At 61.0% G+C, this 15,621-nt stretch overlaps 2 protein-coding genes across 3 annotated transcripts; one reads left to right on the forward strand and one right to left on the reverse strand.

The window, feature by feature from the left end:
• Nucleotides 1–602: 602 nt before the first annotated feature.
• VWA5B2 (von Willebrand factor A domain containing 5B2) lies at nt 603–12,405 on the forward strand. Its single transcript, XM_051626973.1, has 22 exons — nt 603–638; nt 4,077–4,232; nt 4,642–4,803; nt 5,117–5,342; nt 5,447–5,601; nt 6,029–6,160; nt 6,252–6,376; nt 6,497–6,673; nt 6,757–6,867; nt 6,987–7,201; nt 7,463–7,577; nt 7,653–7,838; nt 7,945–8,095; nt 8,171–8,460; nt 9,548–9,773; nt 9,859–10,203; nt 10,283–10,420; nt 10,498–10,617; nt 10,856–10,933; nt 11,127–11,196; nt 11,401–11,509; nt 11,797–12,405. The coding sequence occupies exons 2-22, from the start codon at nt 4,094–4,096 to the stop codon at nt 12,403–12,405; spliced, it is 3,879 nt and encodes a 1,292-aa protein (XP_051482933.1). The 5' UTR covers nt 603–638; nt 4,077–4,093.
• A 380-nt stretch (nt 12,406–12,785) lies between these two features.
• Nucleotides 12,786–15,576, reverse strand: ALG3 (ALG3 alpha-1,3- mannosyltransferase). Of its 2 annotated transcripts, none has more exons than XM_051626615.1 (9): nt 15,414–15,576; nt 15,169–15,268; nt 14,934–15,081; nt 14,659–14,690; nt 14,415–14,535; nt 13,926–14,131; nt 13,629–13,710; nt 13,292–13,431; nt 12,786–13,181 (listed from the first exon to the last, which is right to left on the reverse strand). In XM_051626615.1, the coding sequence occupies exons 1-9, from the start codon at nt 15,538–15,540 to the stop codon at nt 12,992–12,994; spliced, it is 1,146 nt and encodes a 381-aa protein (XP_051482575.1). In that variant the 5' UTR covers nt 15,541–15,576; the 3' UTR covers nt 12,786–12,991. The 2 variants fall into 2 exon arrangements, with proteins under 2 accessions (XP_051482575.1, XP_051482574.1); XM_051626614.1 differs by having other exon boundaries at nt 14,659–14,819.
• Nucleotides 15,577–15,621: the final 45 nt, after the last annotated feature.

Here is a 15,621-nt window from a genome sequence, read left to right on the forward strand (position 1 = left end):
TGTCCATCTCTGGGCAGCTGAGACCTTTCCTAGCAAAGCTGGTTGTGACGCTTGTGGCCCATGGCATTTGTACCATAGAGTTCAGCCAGCTGATGAGGATTTGCATTTTGCCTCGTGCTTTGTCTGCGGGGGACACGGGGGTGGCTGCATGTCTCAGTGTTTGTGGGTGCCACAGCATCACCCTAGGGTCTCACCAGCACCCAAGTTTGGACATTATCACACTGTGGGTGCAGAGCAGCCCACAGCAGTGGGCTCTGCTCTTTGCCGGTGCCACCCTCTAGGGGTGTTGGCTGTCCCCTGAGACCCCCAGCGGCACCCGTGAGAGCATTCCCCAGCCCTCCCCGGGGCGGCTGTACCGGGGAGTGTGTCTCTTTAATGAGGCTGGGCTTGGAGCAGCTCTGCTGCTGGCACAGGGAGTGAGGGATGGAGCGAGGGCGGTGAAGGAGCCAGTGCCAGAGAGGGAGCCTGCAGCAGGGAGAGGCGGGGAAGGGCCACTCATCCCTCCTGGGTACTGCAGCCCCCCCCAGCCAGAGGGGCAGGGAAACCTACTCCCAGGGCAGAGGGCTCTGTGGGGGGCAGGGACCCAGCGGGTGCTGAGTCGAGCCTGCAGCCACTGTGTCATCCTCCTCCTCCTTCAGGTAAGGGCCAGGGCTGGGGGGAGGTGGCCTGGGACCCTGCGGGTATCCTGCAATTCCTGGGTGCCCCATGGTCACACACCCGCTCTCAGGGCAGCCCTGGATCACAGGGCGGGTGAGAGGTGGGAGATGAAGCAGCAGGGCCACAAAAGTGCTGAAATCACCATCCGGGTCGGACCCGACAGGGCTGGCTCTGATAACTGCTGGGAACATGCCCCAGGGTATCACCAAGTGGTCCCAAGCCCATGCCATGAATGTCCTGTGGCCACAGGAGCAGTGGGACCCTTCTGCAGGGCTGCCTTGCTGGGGTGTGCCTGTGCTGGGGGAAATCTATGGGGCTGAGACACTGGGTTTTTCTGGGGGGTGCCTATGTTAGGGGACATTGAAGGCAAATAACTGTCATTCCTTGGTATGGGGCTGGGGTTTTCCAGGGGTTTTAGCAACTCTGGATGAGGATAGAGCAGCAGCACAGGTCCTGGGTGTGGTGGTCCTGGATGCAGTGGACGTGCTGGGCTGTGTGTGCATGGATGCACATGTGTGTGTGTGTGCAGTGGACTCTGCTCTCTTCTTTTGACTGCCCAGAATATGAAGAAGCAGTGCCAGTGAGGGGACAGTACCACAGGCTGGAGGATCAGGCTGAAGACAGGACTTCCCTATCCCCTTCACTTGCAGCAGCTGGGGAAATCCCTTTCCCTCCTGCTCCTTTTCTTTGGACTTTCTGCAAAGTGGCTTGCCCTGTGGGCAGCAGCTTCATCACTTCCTGCCTCTGTGGCCTCCTCCCTGTTCCAGGACTTGGGACAGATGGTGCTCTTCTGCCCTTGGGGGATGTCCCACAGGGAGGGGAAGCAGGAGGGACAGTGATGCCTCCTTGCTCTGCAGAGGCTCCTCTCCTTCCATCCTTCCCTTGTACTGGTCTGTGCATCTGTCACTAGTGGAAATTTCCTCTGGGTTTGCCTGTTCCGGGACTGGCCTCCTCCTTCCCCGGTTTTTCTGTTCAGTTATTCTGACCTAGAGAAGAGTTAGTTCATTTGTGTCTTCACTGAGGGCTTTTTGCTGCTGGCACAGTGAGCCACCTCCAGCCCTGTTCCTGCTGCATCCTCCTCTGTATCAGGGATGCTGCTGGCTAAAACAGCTCCTGCAGTCAGCAGGTGGGAAGGGAGGAAGAGGAGGAGGCTATGAAGGCACTGGTGACTGTGCTGGGGATGGGGAGGGAATCAGGGACCTGTTGGTGATGCCATGCTGGCACTTGGGGACAATTTGCTGCTCCAGGGGAAGAGGATGAAGAGGCTGGGGTGAGGATCATTGAGTCTGGTTTTATTCATTACCACGGGGCTTAGAGCAGCCAGCACGAAGCGTGGCAGGGCCAGATGGGGCTTGTTTACTCTGTGAGGGTAAATGTAAAGAGAAGTGATAAAAAGCAGCCGGGACAGCTTCTCCAGTAAGTCCCTGGTAAACAAGCTGGCGGTGCCCCGGCCAACGGGCAGCACAGCAAATAGCAGGCGCGTTGCTGAGCATTAAGCTGGGTGCCTTGGGAACAAGTGGAAGAACTTTGGGGTGAAATCCATCTATAATGGCTTGATGTGGCTGGGCTGGGGGTGTTTTGGTCCCTGGTGCACCCAGCTAGGTGCCGTGGTCAGGGCAGGACCTGGCTTATTATGTTCCCAGTGGTGGCACAGCCTGTGTGGAGGAAAACTGGACTGTGCAGGGACCCTGTATTACCTTGTGTGCTGAGAGAGCAGTCAGGGGGGCTCAGCAGCATCCTTCACACAGGGTGGAGGATTGGCTGTGGCAGGGAGTGGTTGGGTGGCTAGGACCTGCCAGCAGAACCCTGTGAAGCAAGTTTATCAGGTCCCCAGTCAGTGTAATGGACTTATTTTCCTGGGATGAAGCCATGTTGCAAATGCACTTGTGCACTTCTCAGCGGCATCCTGCCTTGTGCCAGCTGTGGCCTTGGTCCTGGTGCTGCCTCTTAAGGTGGAAACTGTAGATTTTTAGGTTGGATGTGAACAAAAATTTATTCATCAAAAGGCTTGTCAAGCACTGGAACAGGCTGCCCAGGGAAGTGGTAGAGTCACAACCCCCAGAGGAATTTAAAAGACATGTAGATGTGGTGCTGAGGGACATGGTTTAGTGGTGGACTTGGCAGTGCTGGATTCATGGTTGGATTTGATGATCTTAAAGGTTTTTTTGAACCAAAACAATCCTGTGGTTCTGTGATGGAGCCCTGCTCGTCTTTCAAGGATGCTCTGGGAGAAGCACCTGGTGGTGGCGTGCTGAGGGCACCCTGAGCCTCCTGGTACCAATGCTCTTACGAGCTGTTCCCATGATGAAGGCCACCAGAGTGGGGGGACCAGATGGTTCCCTCGGACCTGGCCTTGTCCTCGCCCTGGGAGTGCTGGCACATGGTTTGACATAGGGACCTTGCTGCTGTTTGGTTGCAGGAGCTTGGGGTGGGCAGGGGATACAGAGCAGAGGTGCACAGCCACGCCTGGAGAAGGACCCATGCACACCATCCATGGAGAGGCAAGGCTAAGGCAGACCCCAATAGTTTACATCAGTATCTGATGGCACAGGGTGGGGTGATGTTAGAGAGATGCCTTGGCTCCAGGCAATCCTTTGGGATGCTGCTCATGGGTGGTTTTCCCAAAGGGATGAGAGGTGCAGAACGGGTCAGTGCCTCACCTCCCCAGCCTCCTCTCGTCCTGCAGCTGCTGCTGGAGGGTGGGATGCTGGATGCATCCATCTCTGAGCAGAGTGTTACTTGCCTTGAGGCAGAGAGCATTGTTGCCTGACCTGGGCTCCCCGCTGCAGTGCCTTCGCTTCTGTGCTGCTCTTCAGTGCAGTGCTGACCTCGTTGTTAATTATTAAACCCCCAGCAACCCCTGCTCACTGTTTTGTCCTCGTTACAGTGTGGGCTTCTCACCCTTTCTTTTTTTAAAAATAAACAACACAAAATTACCCTGGTAACCTCTGTGGGTGGATGGAGATGGGAGCAGCAGATGCTCCTTTCCCAGCCAGTCTGGGAAGATGGTCTGGGGAGGCCCTGGAGCTACCAAGCTGCTGTGGGGTGGCTGAGCCATGATCCATCCTGTCTAGGCATCTCTGCTGGGGCCTGGGGCTTGCATGTCACTGCTGCTGCCCACGGGATAAGTAGTTTTGGTGCCCGGCAGCCAAGTTTATTTAATGGTGGTATGGAAGAGTTCTCTGTAGGCTCCTAAGGATTCAGATCTGGTCTGCAGGTGGGCTGGGTTCTGAGCAGAGACCTGGGCCCAGGTTCATCTGTTTTGTGGATACTGCAGAGGAGCATCCCTGGGACAGTGGGTGTTGGGGACCTGCTCCCTCCTTGCCGGCTGGGCAAATGGAAGCAACTTGTGTGCATGAGCCCCTTCCCAGCAGAGGCCATTCCTGAGCACCCAGTGCCTGCCTCCTCTCTGCCTGCAGCTGCTCACTGAGGGACCATGCCAGGCCTGTATGCCCTCTCCTCCTGGGAGGCTCTGCCCCTGAAGAGCTCCAAGGTGAAAGCTTGTGCCAACGGGTACTCCCTGAGCATCACCGCTCACCTCGTGTATACCAACCCCCGCGAGGAACCTGTGGAAGGTAAGGGGGAGCTAGCAGAGTGACAGGGACCCTGAAAAGCCCCTGTTCTGGAGAGCATCCTGTCTCCAACCAACCTGTGTCCTGGCCCCCAAACCTTTCTCCATTTGTGGAGCAAAGGCAGAGGCCAGTGGTGGTGGGAGCACTGCTGACACACAGCACTGCCCTGCGGGCAGGAGAAGAGTGAGAATGAGAAAAAACATTTCTCATCAATGAGGAAGAGGGGGATTTCATCCTCCCTTCCCTCCTCCAGGCTGGTAAGGCCCTGGATCCTTCCTGTATGTTGCCCCACTCCCATGTATCTAGATCACTCAGTGGGTCAGGCAGGCTCTTAGTGGAGCTGCCATGGGCTATACTGTGCCATGGCTGTGTCCATGCCAGAATCTGCCCTGGCACTCTCTCCCACCTGCAGGCATCTTCATCTACCCGCTGGAGGAGTCAGAGGTGGTCACCAGCTTCGAGGCAGCAGTGGGCAGCAGGCACGTGACGTTCCAGGTCCAGAGCCGGCACCGGGCACAGGACTGCTGCCTCCACTGCGGCCCCAGCCCCAGCCGGCCGCGCCGCTGTGCTGGTGGTGAGTGCTGTGGCTGTTGGGTCCTTCTGGCTGGAAGGCTCAGAAGGAGCAGGGGTGAAGCAGAGGGGGATGTGAGGGACTGACAGCCCCTGCCCAGCCACCCTGGTGCCTTGGGGGGATCTCTGGGGCTGGGTATCTCAGCCTCTCCTTTCCCCTCCCTCCCTTTCCCCAGACACTCTACCCATCCCTTTGCATGGCCCTCATTACACTGCACTCTGTTGTCCCCTTTGAGAGTAATTAGTGGAATTAACATGCCCCCAGTCCTCAACCTTGCATGCTCTGCTGACCCCTCCGCCATCCCTCCCCTGCCTAGGCCACCTCGTCCTGGACGAAGACACGGAGCGCTCCACCTTCGTCATGGCCACGGGCACGCTGTGCCCGGCTGAGAGCCTGGCTGTCACGCTGGGCACGGCACAGGAACTGGCCACGCTGCCCGGCGGGGCCCTGCGCCTCCTCCTGCCCCCCGTCCTCACGCCCCGCGTCCCTGCTGTCCCCGAGAGCGAGCCGGCAAGCTTGTGTGACGACAGGTTGGCCCTATGGTGATTTTCATGGCTTCCTCAGTCTCTGCCATCCCAGGGGGGATATGCCAAAGCTGGGAAAGTGGGGAGGAGAGCGGGAGCCATCACCGCCTCTCCCCTCACAGCCCCACCAGCTGTTTTGGTGGGCCAGGTGCCCGCAGCCAACCGTCCCCCGTGGTGCCGGTGGAGAGCGTGGATGTCTTTCAGGGACGGCCCTGCAACCCTTTTCCTTACGAGTTTGCCTTTGAGCTCCTGGTGAAGGGCCCCTGTTTGCTGGCAGGTAGGGGAGTGGCTTGGGTGGTGTCAGTTGGACAAAACCTCCCCAAAACATGGGCGATGTCCCCTCAGTCCCTCCACGCTTCTAGCAGGACATGAACCCCCTTCTCTGGGCATTCTCTTGCACTCCGTACATTCAAAGAAGCCTTTTCCCCATTCCACCCCTGGGGCTGGGACCACCCAAAGTCCCCCTGCACATGGCTCTGGGCAGCTCAGGGTCAGCAGCTGGGGGGAATGTGCTGGATGGGGAAGAGGAGGCGATGTGGGTCGGTGGGGACATGCTCCTGGCTACCAGCCCAGTTAATCCAATTAGAGCTGGCAGGGAGCAGCCACTGCTGCGATGCCAGGCCCAGCACTGGCACTGAGCCTGGGGGGTAGGGGTGGAGGCAGGGGGTGTGAGGGGCTGCCCTGCTGCTGCCTCCTCCCCACAGGCCTGGAGAGCCCATCCCATGCCCTGCGAGCTGATGCCGACCCCTGGGCCAGCTCTGCTGCCACCACCTGCGTCACCCTGGCTGAGCCTCACCGCTACGACAGGGACCTGGAGATCATCCTCTACCCCTGCGGTGAGGGGGGACATCACCCCAAAAGTACCTGGAGCATCCCCCAGACCCCCTGTGGCATCGGGGGGGCTCTGAACACCCCTGTGTCCCCCAGAGCCCCACCACCCCCACCTGGTGATGGAGTATGGTACCATGACATACCCCGAGTACGAGGCCCACATCCGGAGCCGCCGGGATTACGTGCGGATTGCCAGGAAGGATGGCAGCGGCGAGAGACAGGTGACAGGGCACAGCCACTGCCTGGTGAGGTGGAGTAAAAGGAAGGGGGAAGGTGGTGGGATGGGAATGAGGAAGACTTCGGTGTGGGCCAGGGATTGCAAGAAAGCCCCTGGCTTGCAGGTGACTTTTGTGCAGAAGCGTTTCCACAAGGACATCTTTGCCAACCCGGTGCTGATGCTGAACTTCTGCCCGGTGGTGGAGGGTGTCCCTGGGGACCTGCAGAATGTCACCCGTGAGGTTCTCTTCCTCATTGACCGCAGCAGCAACATGAGCAGCCCTGATCTTGACAAGGTCAAGGTGAGGCATGGTCGTGGGGCCACGGTTGCTCCCCGGGTGGCTGGTCCTTAGTAGCCCTCCTCTGGTCCCCACTGTCACCTCAGGAAGCTTTGCTGGTGGCCCTGAAGAGCCTGCCATCGGGGACACTGCTCAACGTCGCCAGCTTCAGTGCTGAGGTCAAGCCACTCTTCCCATCCAGCCGCCTCTGCAGCAACGTGAGTGTCACTGGGCAAAGCCCCCCACCAGCCTCTCTCTGTCCCCCTCCTGGCTCCTGGCATGGGCTCAGGCTGGGGAGCTGGGGGACTGCTGTGAGTCTGGCTGTCCGTGCGGGCAGGAGACACTGCGGCGTGCCTGCGAGCACCTGGGCGGGCTGCGGGCAGACAGCGGCGGTGGCAGCAGCAGCAGCAGCCTGTTGGCAGCCCTGGGCTGGGCGCTGGTGCAGCCCCTGCACCACGGCTACCCCCGCCAGCTCTTCCTTTTCACCGGTGCGGCAGCTGGGAACGCAGGCAGGATCCTCCGGCTGCTGCGCAGACAGGCCAGCACTGCCAGGTAAGGCACTGGCACCGCGGTGGGGTCACTGTGCTCCCTGTGCCCGCTGGACTGTCCCCACCGATTTCTCCTTCTGCAGCCCCAAATCTCACCTTTGCCAGCCCCGAGGGTGTCCTTTCACCCATCACATCCCTCATCCCCCTGGCTCAGCTTCCTCTGGGATGCCCCAACCTGGCACACAGCTGGAGCAGCATCTCTGGCTATCAAAATCCCCTGGCACCAGCCCAGCCATGGCTTTCCATGCTTGGCTCTCTCCTGCAGGTGCTTCAGCTTCGGCATGGGCCCACGGGCGTGCCGGCGGCTGCTGAAGGGCATGGCCAAGGTGAGCCGGGGCTGTGCCGAGTTCCTGAGCCCAGCAGAGAGGCTGCAGCCCAAGGTAATGCCCGGGCAGGGACAGGGGGTACACTGAGGCCACCATGGTGTCTGACACTGGCTCTTCTCCCCACCCCAGCTGATCAAGTCCCTGAAGAAGGCAGTCGAGCCAGCCATCAGCGACATCACCATCGACTGGTACGTCCCCGACAGCATGGAGGCTCTGCTCTCGCCCACTGAGCTCCCGGCCCTCTACCCCGGCGACCACCTCATCAGCTACTGCGTCCTCTACAGCATCGCCCGCTTCCGCGACAGGCGCCCACCGGTACCACCAGCACTGCCCTGGCATGGATGGGGAGGATGTCACCTTCTCAGTGCTGCCAGCTTCTCCCAGTGCCAGGGGGCTGACGCTGCTCTCCTCTCTCTTCCAGGGCCAGGAAGGGGCTCGCCGAGGCTCAGCCTTCCCCTCCCATGAGGAGATGCCCAGTCCTGGGGAGAGCCGCCAGCTGCCCCGGAGCACGCCGGGATCCGGGAATGCTTCCCTGGAGCTTTCGGCTGGGGGCACGGAGGTGTCAGAGTGGAGTGAGTGGGGCCAGAGCCGGGGTTGGGGGAAGATGTGGGAGCCATGGGTTGACAGGGTCTGCTCTTACCGGGCAGGTGCAGATCTGGTTTCAGGAGGAGACATCTGGAAGCGGATTTACCAGCCCTCCTACATCCAGGAGCAGTATGTCCTGACACACTGCTCTGTCAGCACCGACCACAGCCGGGGGCTGCTCTCCCGCAGTTCCACCAGCAGCGAGTCCACTGGCTCCCGCGATGTGGCCCCTGAGGGTGGCTCCTCAGCCCCCGGTGCCGATGCCACCTCCCAGCAGGGCCAGAAGAGCCTGTCCCTCTGTGAGTCCTCCACCAAATCTGCCCCGCTGCCCTCTGCCCCCACTGGCCCCAAGGTAAGGATGCCAATGGAGTGCAAGGGCTCCATGCATGGGGGTGGTTGCTCCCAGCTTAGCTGGGGTCTTTTGTCCCATTGTGCCTGGACATGTGGTCACTGGGTTGGAAACCAGAGAACTGTAGCCTGGATTTTAAGGAAGGATCAGCCATGGATGCTGCAAGGAGACACCTTGTGTGGTTTTGCCTACTGGAATGGGACCACACAGCCTGTCCCCCAGCTCTCCAGGCCAGTATTCAGCTGGATGGCTAACAAAACCCCCCAGCCAGCTCAGATCCTCATTGATGCTGCTGAAATCAAGTGAGAATAGCAGGGCTGGTATCAGGTAATGAATCCACCAAGCTGGAGAGGAGGGGGTGGGCTGGCTAAGCTCCTGCCTGGCTTCTTCAGCTCTCAGCCAATGCTGCCTGATGCTTCGTTAGCGATGGGCCATGTCCCTGCTGCTTCATACAGGGGTTTTAAACCCAGGCAGGTTGCTGGGATGGGGAGAGGTAGCCCCCCCGTGATGGTGGCCCCAAGGCGGGGTGAGGCCAGCTGTCACCCTGCTCCGGGACATGTGCCTTCCCAGTGGCACGGGTTAGGTAACCCGCTCCCGCCGCACAACAGCACAGCTGGTGCCCTTTGCTGCCGAAATGTCAAGCGTAAGTGATTTCCCAGCCACATAAATGATCCTCCCCCGGCTCCTCGCTGGTGAGAGGTGGTGTGGGTGCCACTGCCCTGCTGCAGCTTTTAGCTGAAGCACCTCACCCCTGTGCTGGGGGCTGCATCCCACCGCAGCATCATCCAGCCTGAGCAACTGAGCCACACACACACACACACAAAACCCCGCCAACTTCTCCTGAGTCAGCCCACGGGGATGTTTGCAGACTCTTGTCTCTGTGCTGTCAGTCCTTCCCATGTGCCAATGGAGCTGGGCAAGCATCGCCCACAGCCCTGGGAGCCTGCCGGGTGCCAGCCTGCAGAGCAGCAGGGCTGGGTGACAGCCAGTAGTGCCAGCCAGGGCCACAGGTGCCCCATCATGGCTTGGCGTGGTCTGGGCTCTGTGCCACTGCCTTTGCTGGGCTGGCCGTCAGCCTCCCTCACCGCAGGTGACGGTGGCCCTGAGCATGGAGGAGCTGGCACGGCGGAAGAAGGCGCTGGCACGCACTGCCCTGGCTGGCCGCAGCTTTTCCTCACCACACGGGGAGCTGGATGCCCACCGGCTCTTCCGGGCCCTGGAGAAAGTGTCACAGAAGAGGAACCAGTCCCTGGAGGGGCGGCTGGACGAGCTGGGACCCCGGGAACGGCAGCTACAGCCCAACACGGTGGAGTCAAGTGCGTGCTGGCACTGGAAGGATGAGGGCAGTGGGGATGGAAGGGTGCTCCCACCTCACTGAGCCCACATCTTGCTGTTGCCCAGATAATCTCCTCTCACCCACCCACCTGGACTGGGATATGCTGATGGAGCCTTCCTACCTCTTCAGTGCTTCTCCAGCTCCCGAGCCTGGGGAGCCCAGCGTGGGTGATGCTGGCCTGCCCCTGCGCTGCCAGGTGGTGATCCACGCGCTGCGAGCTGGCAAGCCAGTGTCCTGGGAAGTGACAGCCCCATTAGAGCCACTGCTGCAGCCCCCAGAGGGACTGGGAAAGGAAGACCCCCCACGGTGGGCAGCCAAGGCCTGGGACAAGCCACTGCACCGCTTGGCAGCGCGCTCCGTCATCCGGGACAATGAGAATGCAGCGCAGCGAGAAGCTGAGCTGGAGCAGGGTGGGTGCCAGTGTGTGTCTCCCAAACCTCAGCACATGCCTAGCACTGCCCCCACCTCTAACCACCTCACTCCGGACAGGTTTTGCCCGCCGGTTTCGGCTGAAAGCCATGCAAACCAGCAAAGCCTGCAATGTGCCTTCCCTCTACACCCGCCTGGTGCCCATGGATGGTGCCACACAAGCAGCCCTGCCCACAGCCCCCGAGGTGTGGGGCATAGGTACACCTGGGGGGCATGGCATGCTGGGGAGGGGGCAGTGAGGGGACGGAGGGCTGAGGTGGCATTGTCCCTTGCAGCTGGCTCATCCAGCCGGCCACGAGCTGTCCCAGCAGGAAGCTGGCAGCACAGGAACTCATCGGCCGGTCTGGGCCAGCAGTGGGATGGGGAGGAGCAGGATGAGGCCCCTGTTGCTGCAGGTAACAACTCAGCCCCTTACATGAGCGTTACAATCCCTGGGGATCTGCCTGAGCACTGTGGGGCCCTGGGGTCACTCAGCTCATGGCTGCACGGAGCTGGTCCCTACTGGAGCACTGTAGGTGCCTGGGAGGAAACATTGATCTCTGCCCCCCACTGGGGGAAACATGGAAGGGTGGTAGCTCTGGGCCCTGAGGGTCCTGGGAGCCAAAGGGCCCTCAGAGCTTTGCTATTTTGCAGAGCGAGATGAGACCCCTGGGTCTCCAGCCACTGCCTCCTCCCCTACCTATGGCTGGGAAAAGCAAAACTGCTCCAATGGTGAGTTCTGGGCCTGGAGGGGTGGTGGGGGTCAGGGGGTGCTGATGGCTGAGAGCTGGAGCCCTCACCTGCCCTTAGCACATGGGCTGAACTGCCCTTTCAGGAGGTGGGGAGCAGGACGCACCTCTGTGAGCACTGTGGCTCCCCTCATGCTCAGCTTTCTCCCCTCACGCTCAGCTTTCTCCCCTCACAGGGCCTCCAACCAGCCCCTCCACCACTTCCATAGGCTCCCAGAAATCTACAGAGAACCTTGCTGGCTCCAGGTAAGGTATGGGGGAGGGAGGTGGCAAAAATTGTCATGTTCAGGGGGACAGTGCCGCTTCTTGGTTGGTGCAGGTTCGATGTCCCTTGCCAGCTCCTGCAGCAGAAGTGGGGTTTGTTGCTCCATCCCCTTTCTGCAGCAGGCTTGGATCCAGCTGCCCCTCGGGAATCACTCCCCTGCATTAACTTGCCCCTTTGCCCCCCAGGTTTAGCCTGAGCAGGCGCAGGGGACCCAGCCTGGTGCTGCGCCCTCACTGCCTCAGCCCAGGAAGCGAGTGCTCCAGCAATCACGCCAGCCACGACTACCTCCCACTGGTAAGGACCCTGCCTCATCCCATCACGGGGCTAAGCAGGCAACCCCCCTACCGGGTTGCAGCCAAGCTACACAGGTGATGCCCAGCAACAGCTGAAAACCCGGTGGGGGCCTGCTCAGCCCTCCTGCATCCTTGAATGGCCCTGGGGGGCTTTGCTGGCGTTTGGGGCAGGGGGAGCATTGGGCAGTCCCTGTGCCCCAGGGTCACTCCTGGAGCCCCCCCCACCACTCAGTGCTGGGGAGCACAGGAGGTCTGTGCCTGCCCCCGTCACCTGTCCACCCATTGCAGGTGCAGCTGCAGCAAGCCCAGGGGCCATTCCAGCTCACCGAAAGCTTCTCTGAAGTGGTGCAGATCCCTCTGGACCGCCTGCGCCGGGCATCCCCCTATGCCTCCCACCGTGCCAGCCTCAGTCCCACGTCCCCAGGGGCTGGGAGCAGCCCCAAGGCAGTGCCTGGTGGTGCAGAGTGTGAGGAGCCAGCTGCAGCCCCCCAGCCTGGCTCATCCCCGTCCCACAGCACTTGCTCCGAGGTGCCCAGTGCAGGGGTGTGGGCACAGGCAGACAGTGGGCACGGCTCCGAGTCTGACACTGCCCCCCACTCATCTGCCCCCTCTGAGGCCGGCGGGAGCTGGCAGGACATGGGACCAGGGGACCTGGAGAGTGCCAGCTGGGCCACAGCGGTGGCCCTGGCGTGGCTGGAGCATCGCTGCGCCGGCTTCTTCGAGGAGTGGGAGCTGGTGGCGGCCAAGGCGGACGCGTGGCTGCAGGCACAGCAGCTGCCCGAGGGGGTGGACATGGGCTGCCTCAAAGGGGCAGCCAGGCACTTGTTCCTGCTGCTGCGCCACTGGGATGAGAACATCAAGCTGAACATGCTGTGCTACAACCCCAACAACGTCTGATAGATGCCAGAGGGGCCAATAAAGACACCTGGAGCTGCACTGCCTGCAGATGTGTCTCTGTTGCGGGTAGGGAGCCGTGGGGGGGGCTCACCAGAGCCCCAGGGGAGATCACCACCTTTACAGTCTTCTCCTGTGGGAGGGAGCAGACCAGAGACTGGGAGAAGGTATGCTAGAGGGATCTCCAGGCTGCATCAAGGGGATTCAAACCTTGAGGCAAAGTGGTTTTGCAGATCTTCTGTCTTAACCTCACCCGAGGCTGCTCCCCTGCCCTGGGCTGGGACAGGACCTCCCATGGCCCTAGTGGCTGCTCTGCCTCCCCCCACGTGGGGCAGGCAGAGGCACAGCTGTCCCAACACCATCATGGCATAAGGACATTGGGGCCAGGAAAGGGCACACAAAGCCCCTTTATTGGAGAAGTCCTGCCTGCTGGGGTCCCCATGCTGCCCCCTTTACACAGTTCCAGGGCTTGCTGCCTTCCTGAGATGGCTGGGAGCTGCCTGGGAGCTGCCTGGGAGCCAGGTGGGGAAAAAGCAGGCAGAAGGGGCCGTCCTAGAGGTCATTTCCCATCATCCAGCTGGCCACTCTCTCACTTGATCTTCTTGGAGATGGCTGCAGACTTCCTGCTTGGTGGGGAGGGTTGAGGTACTGGTGAGGGGGCTGTGCCGTACCAGAGCTGGAGCAGGACAAGTCCATGGCAGAGGTGGAGGGAGAGAGAGCTGCAGACTGTGGAGGGGTAGGTATTCCAGCAGAGCTCGATCACGCCCAGCAGCAGCACCCTGCAGGGGGTAAAATCAGGGGTCAGCACAGGGTGAAGGGAGACATGCCAGCCCCCCCTTGCTCCCAGAGCCCCCCACAGCCGGGGCTTCCCCTCCCCGGTGGCACGTACTTGAGCACGTGGGCGAGCTTGGAGGTAGGGGTGCACCAGAGTAAGTAGGGCAGTGTGTGGAAATACCAGACGTAGAACTGGTAGTGGAGCGAGCGGCTGCAGCAGACACCCAGGAAGTTGGAGGAGAAGAGGACGAAGATGATATGTGAGCTGGTGTTAAGGGGACAGACACAGGAGGAGTGATCCTGCAGCAGCTCCCCAGCCCTACAGCATGAGAAACTTCCCCAGGGACAGGCTGGCCCTGACAATGTGGCAGGACCAAAACCCTGTGAAAGCTGATCCCAAGGTCGGCCCTGCCCTGCCTGCTCCCCTGTCTTTGTTGCCCACCCTGCCGAAGGATATTGTTGACAGTCAAGGGAGGGGATCGATGTTTCCTTTCAGCTGGATCCTTCAGCAGGGCCAGGATGCTCTCTTTGGACCTGAGGAAGTAGCACAAACATCTGTCACCTTTCCCATGCCAACTTTCCCGTGAGTCACGGGGCAGCATGCTCCCCAAAATGAAACAGCAATTTCACCCCACTCCTGCCTGCACCCCCAGGGCTGCAGCACTGTGTGGGCATGGAAGCTGTGGTCCTGCATCTTGCACCACAAGGGTTGACAGGGACGAGCACCCGTGGGGAACCCCAGGTCTCACCTGTGCCACCGGTGCAGTGCAAAGAACCCCAGGCCAGCCAGGTGAGCCAGGAGCAGTGTGGCATGGAAAGCTCGATTCTGGAAAACCTCTTCTGGGAGGAAGCGCCAGTTCACTGTCCATTTGAACTGGAACTGGCGGCCCAGGTCAAAGGAGCGAGTCAGGTACCCCACAGGGTTCACCAGCAGGAAGGGCAGCCCCAGAACCACCTGCCAGAGACACACCAGCATCACAGAAGCCATATGCCAGGTCCTCGTCACCCCTGCCACCTCCCAAGAACCCCAGCACCACATGGGATGACAGGGACTGTCAGTCAAAGCTGAGAGTCCCATGAATTGTATTCTTTATCAGCCTCCTCCAGCTTGCTGCATAGAGCCAACTCAGATGCTGGTGCCACTGTATGTGCACCCAGAAGTCTCCAACCCCCAGGACAGCCAGGCTGTGAGGCAGGCTGCCAGCCTGTCCCTGTGGCTACTGCAAGCAAGGACCCACCTGGAGCAGGGCACAGATGCAGAGCTTTGGGACACATCCCAGGAGACCGAACCGTTGGAGGAGGAGGAAGAGAAGCCCAGGTGCAAAGAGCAGGATGTTCATCTTCACGGACACGGCCAGGCTGGTCAGAAAGCTGTTACTGCTGTGGCTTCCCACGCGGATGCCCAGGCAGCCCAGGGGCTGAGCTCACTCATGCACACCGCATGCCAGGGAGAGCAGCCCCTGCCCTGCCCCAGACCCTCACCTGAAGAAGAAGCAGCCCCAGGACCAGTGCTCCTCCAGGAAGAGGTTGATGGCAAGGAAGAGGATGGCCATGGCCACGGGGTCGTTAAAAAGCCGCAGGACAAAGATGGAGTGGATGCGGTACGAGGCGCAGCACATAAAGAAGAAAACATACGGGGGGACCTTGCAGGGGACAGAGAGACATGAGGGCAGTCAGCAGCAGCCTGTCCCAGATGCCTCCAAACCATTTCGCCTGGGTGAGGAGAGGACTGTCCAGGCTCCCAGACTCCAGGCTACCTTGTTGGTTCGGCAGTAGATGCGGAAGACAAGGAGGAGGTTGAGGAGGTAGAGCCCAGCAAAGAGGTGCTGTGCCAGGCGGATGTCAGCACCGCGACCTGTCACGTAGTACAGGCCCAAGAAGATGTAGACAAAGCCGGCGGGGTAGCTGTGGAGAGATGGGAGTGAGGACCCATGTCCTGGGCCCCCTGGGAGTCTGGAAAGGGGGGGCTCAGCCACCTCCAGCATCACTCACACCAGCGGCCCGGTGTCTCCCTTCAGCCGGGTGTAGTCCAGGGTGCCGTTAGCAAAGCCCTCCACCTCATCCATGTAGGCCTTCCAGTCGATCTCGGTGTCTGTTGGGATGGACGAGGGGTCGGGAGGGGCTCTGCAGGGGGGTCTCCCCTCCCCCCCCCAGAGCCCCGCGGCCCTGCTCGGGGGGGATGCTGGCCCCCTTTGGGTGGCCCCCCGAGCAGGGCCTCGCCGTGCCCCGGCACTCACAGCGGACCCTTCGGATGACCCAGAGGTTGACGCCGCCCTCGGCCAGGCAGAGGCAAGCGGCCACCAGCGGGGTGTAGCTGGGCTGCAGCAGCACGGCCCGCCAGCCCCGCCGCAGCCCCGCCGCCATGGCCGCCCGCCTCCCTGCCTCGTTTCCAGCCGGAAGGCTTAAGGCGCCGCACACGGGGAGTCCGCGCCTTCCCCTTCCTCC

The sequence above is a fragment of the Apus apus genome, chromosome 8 (genome assembly GCF_020740795.1).
Source record: "Apus apus isolate bApuApu2 chromosome 8, bApuApu2.pri.cur, whole genome shotgun sequence".
Lineage (NCBI taxonomy): Eukaryota > Metazoa > Chordata > Aves > Apodiformes > Apodidae > Apus > Apus apus.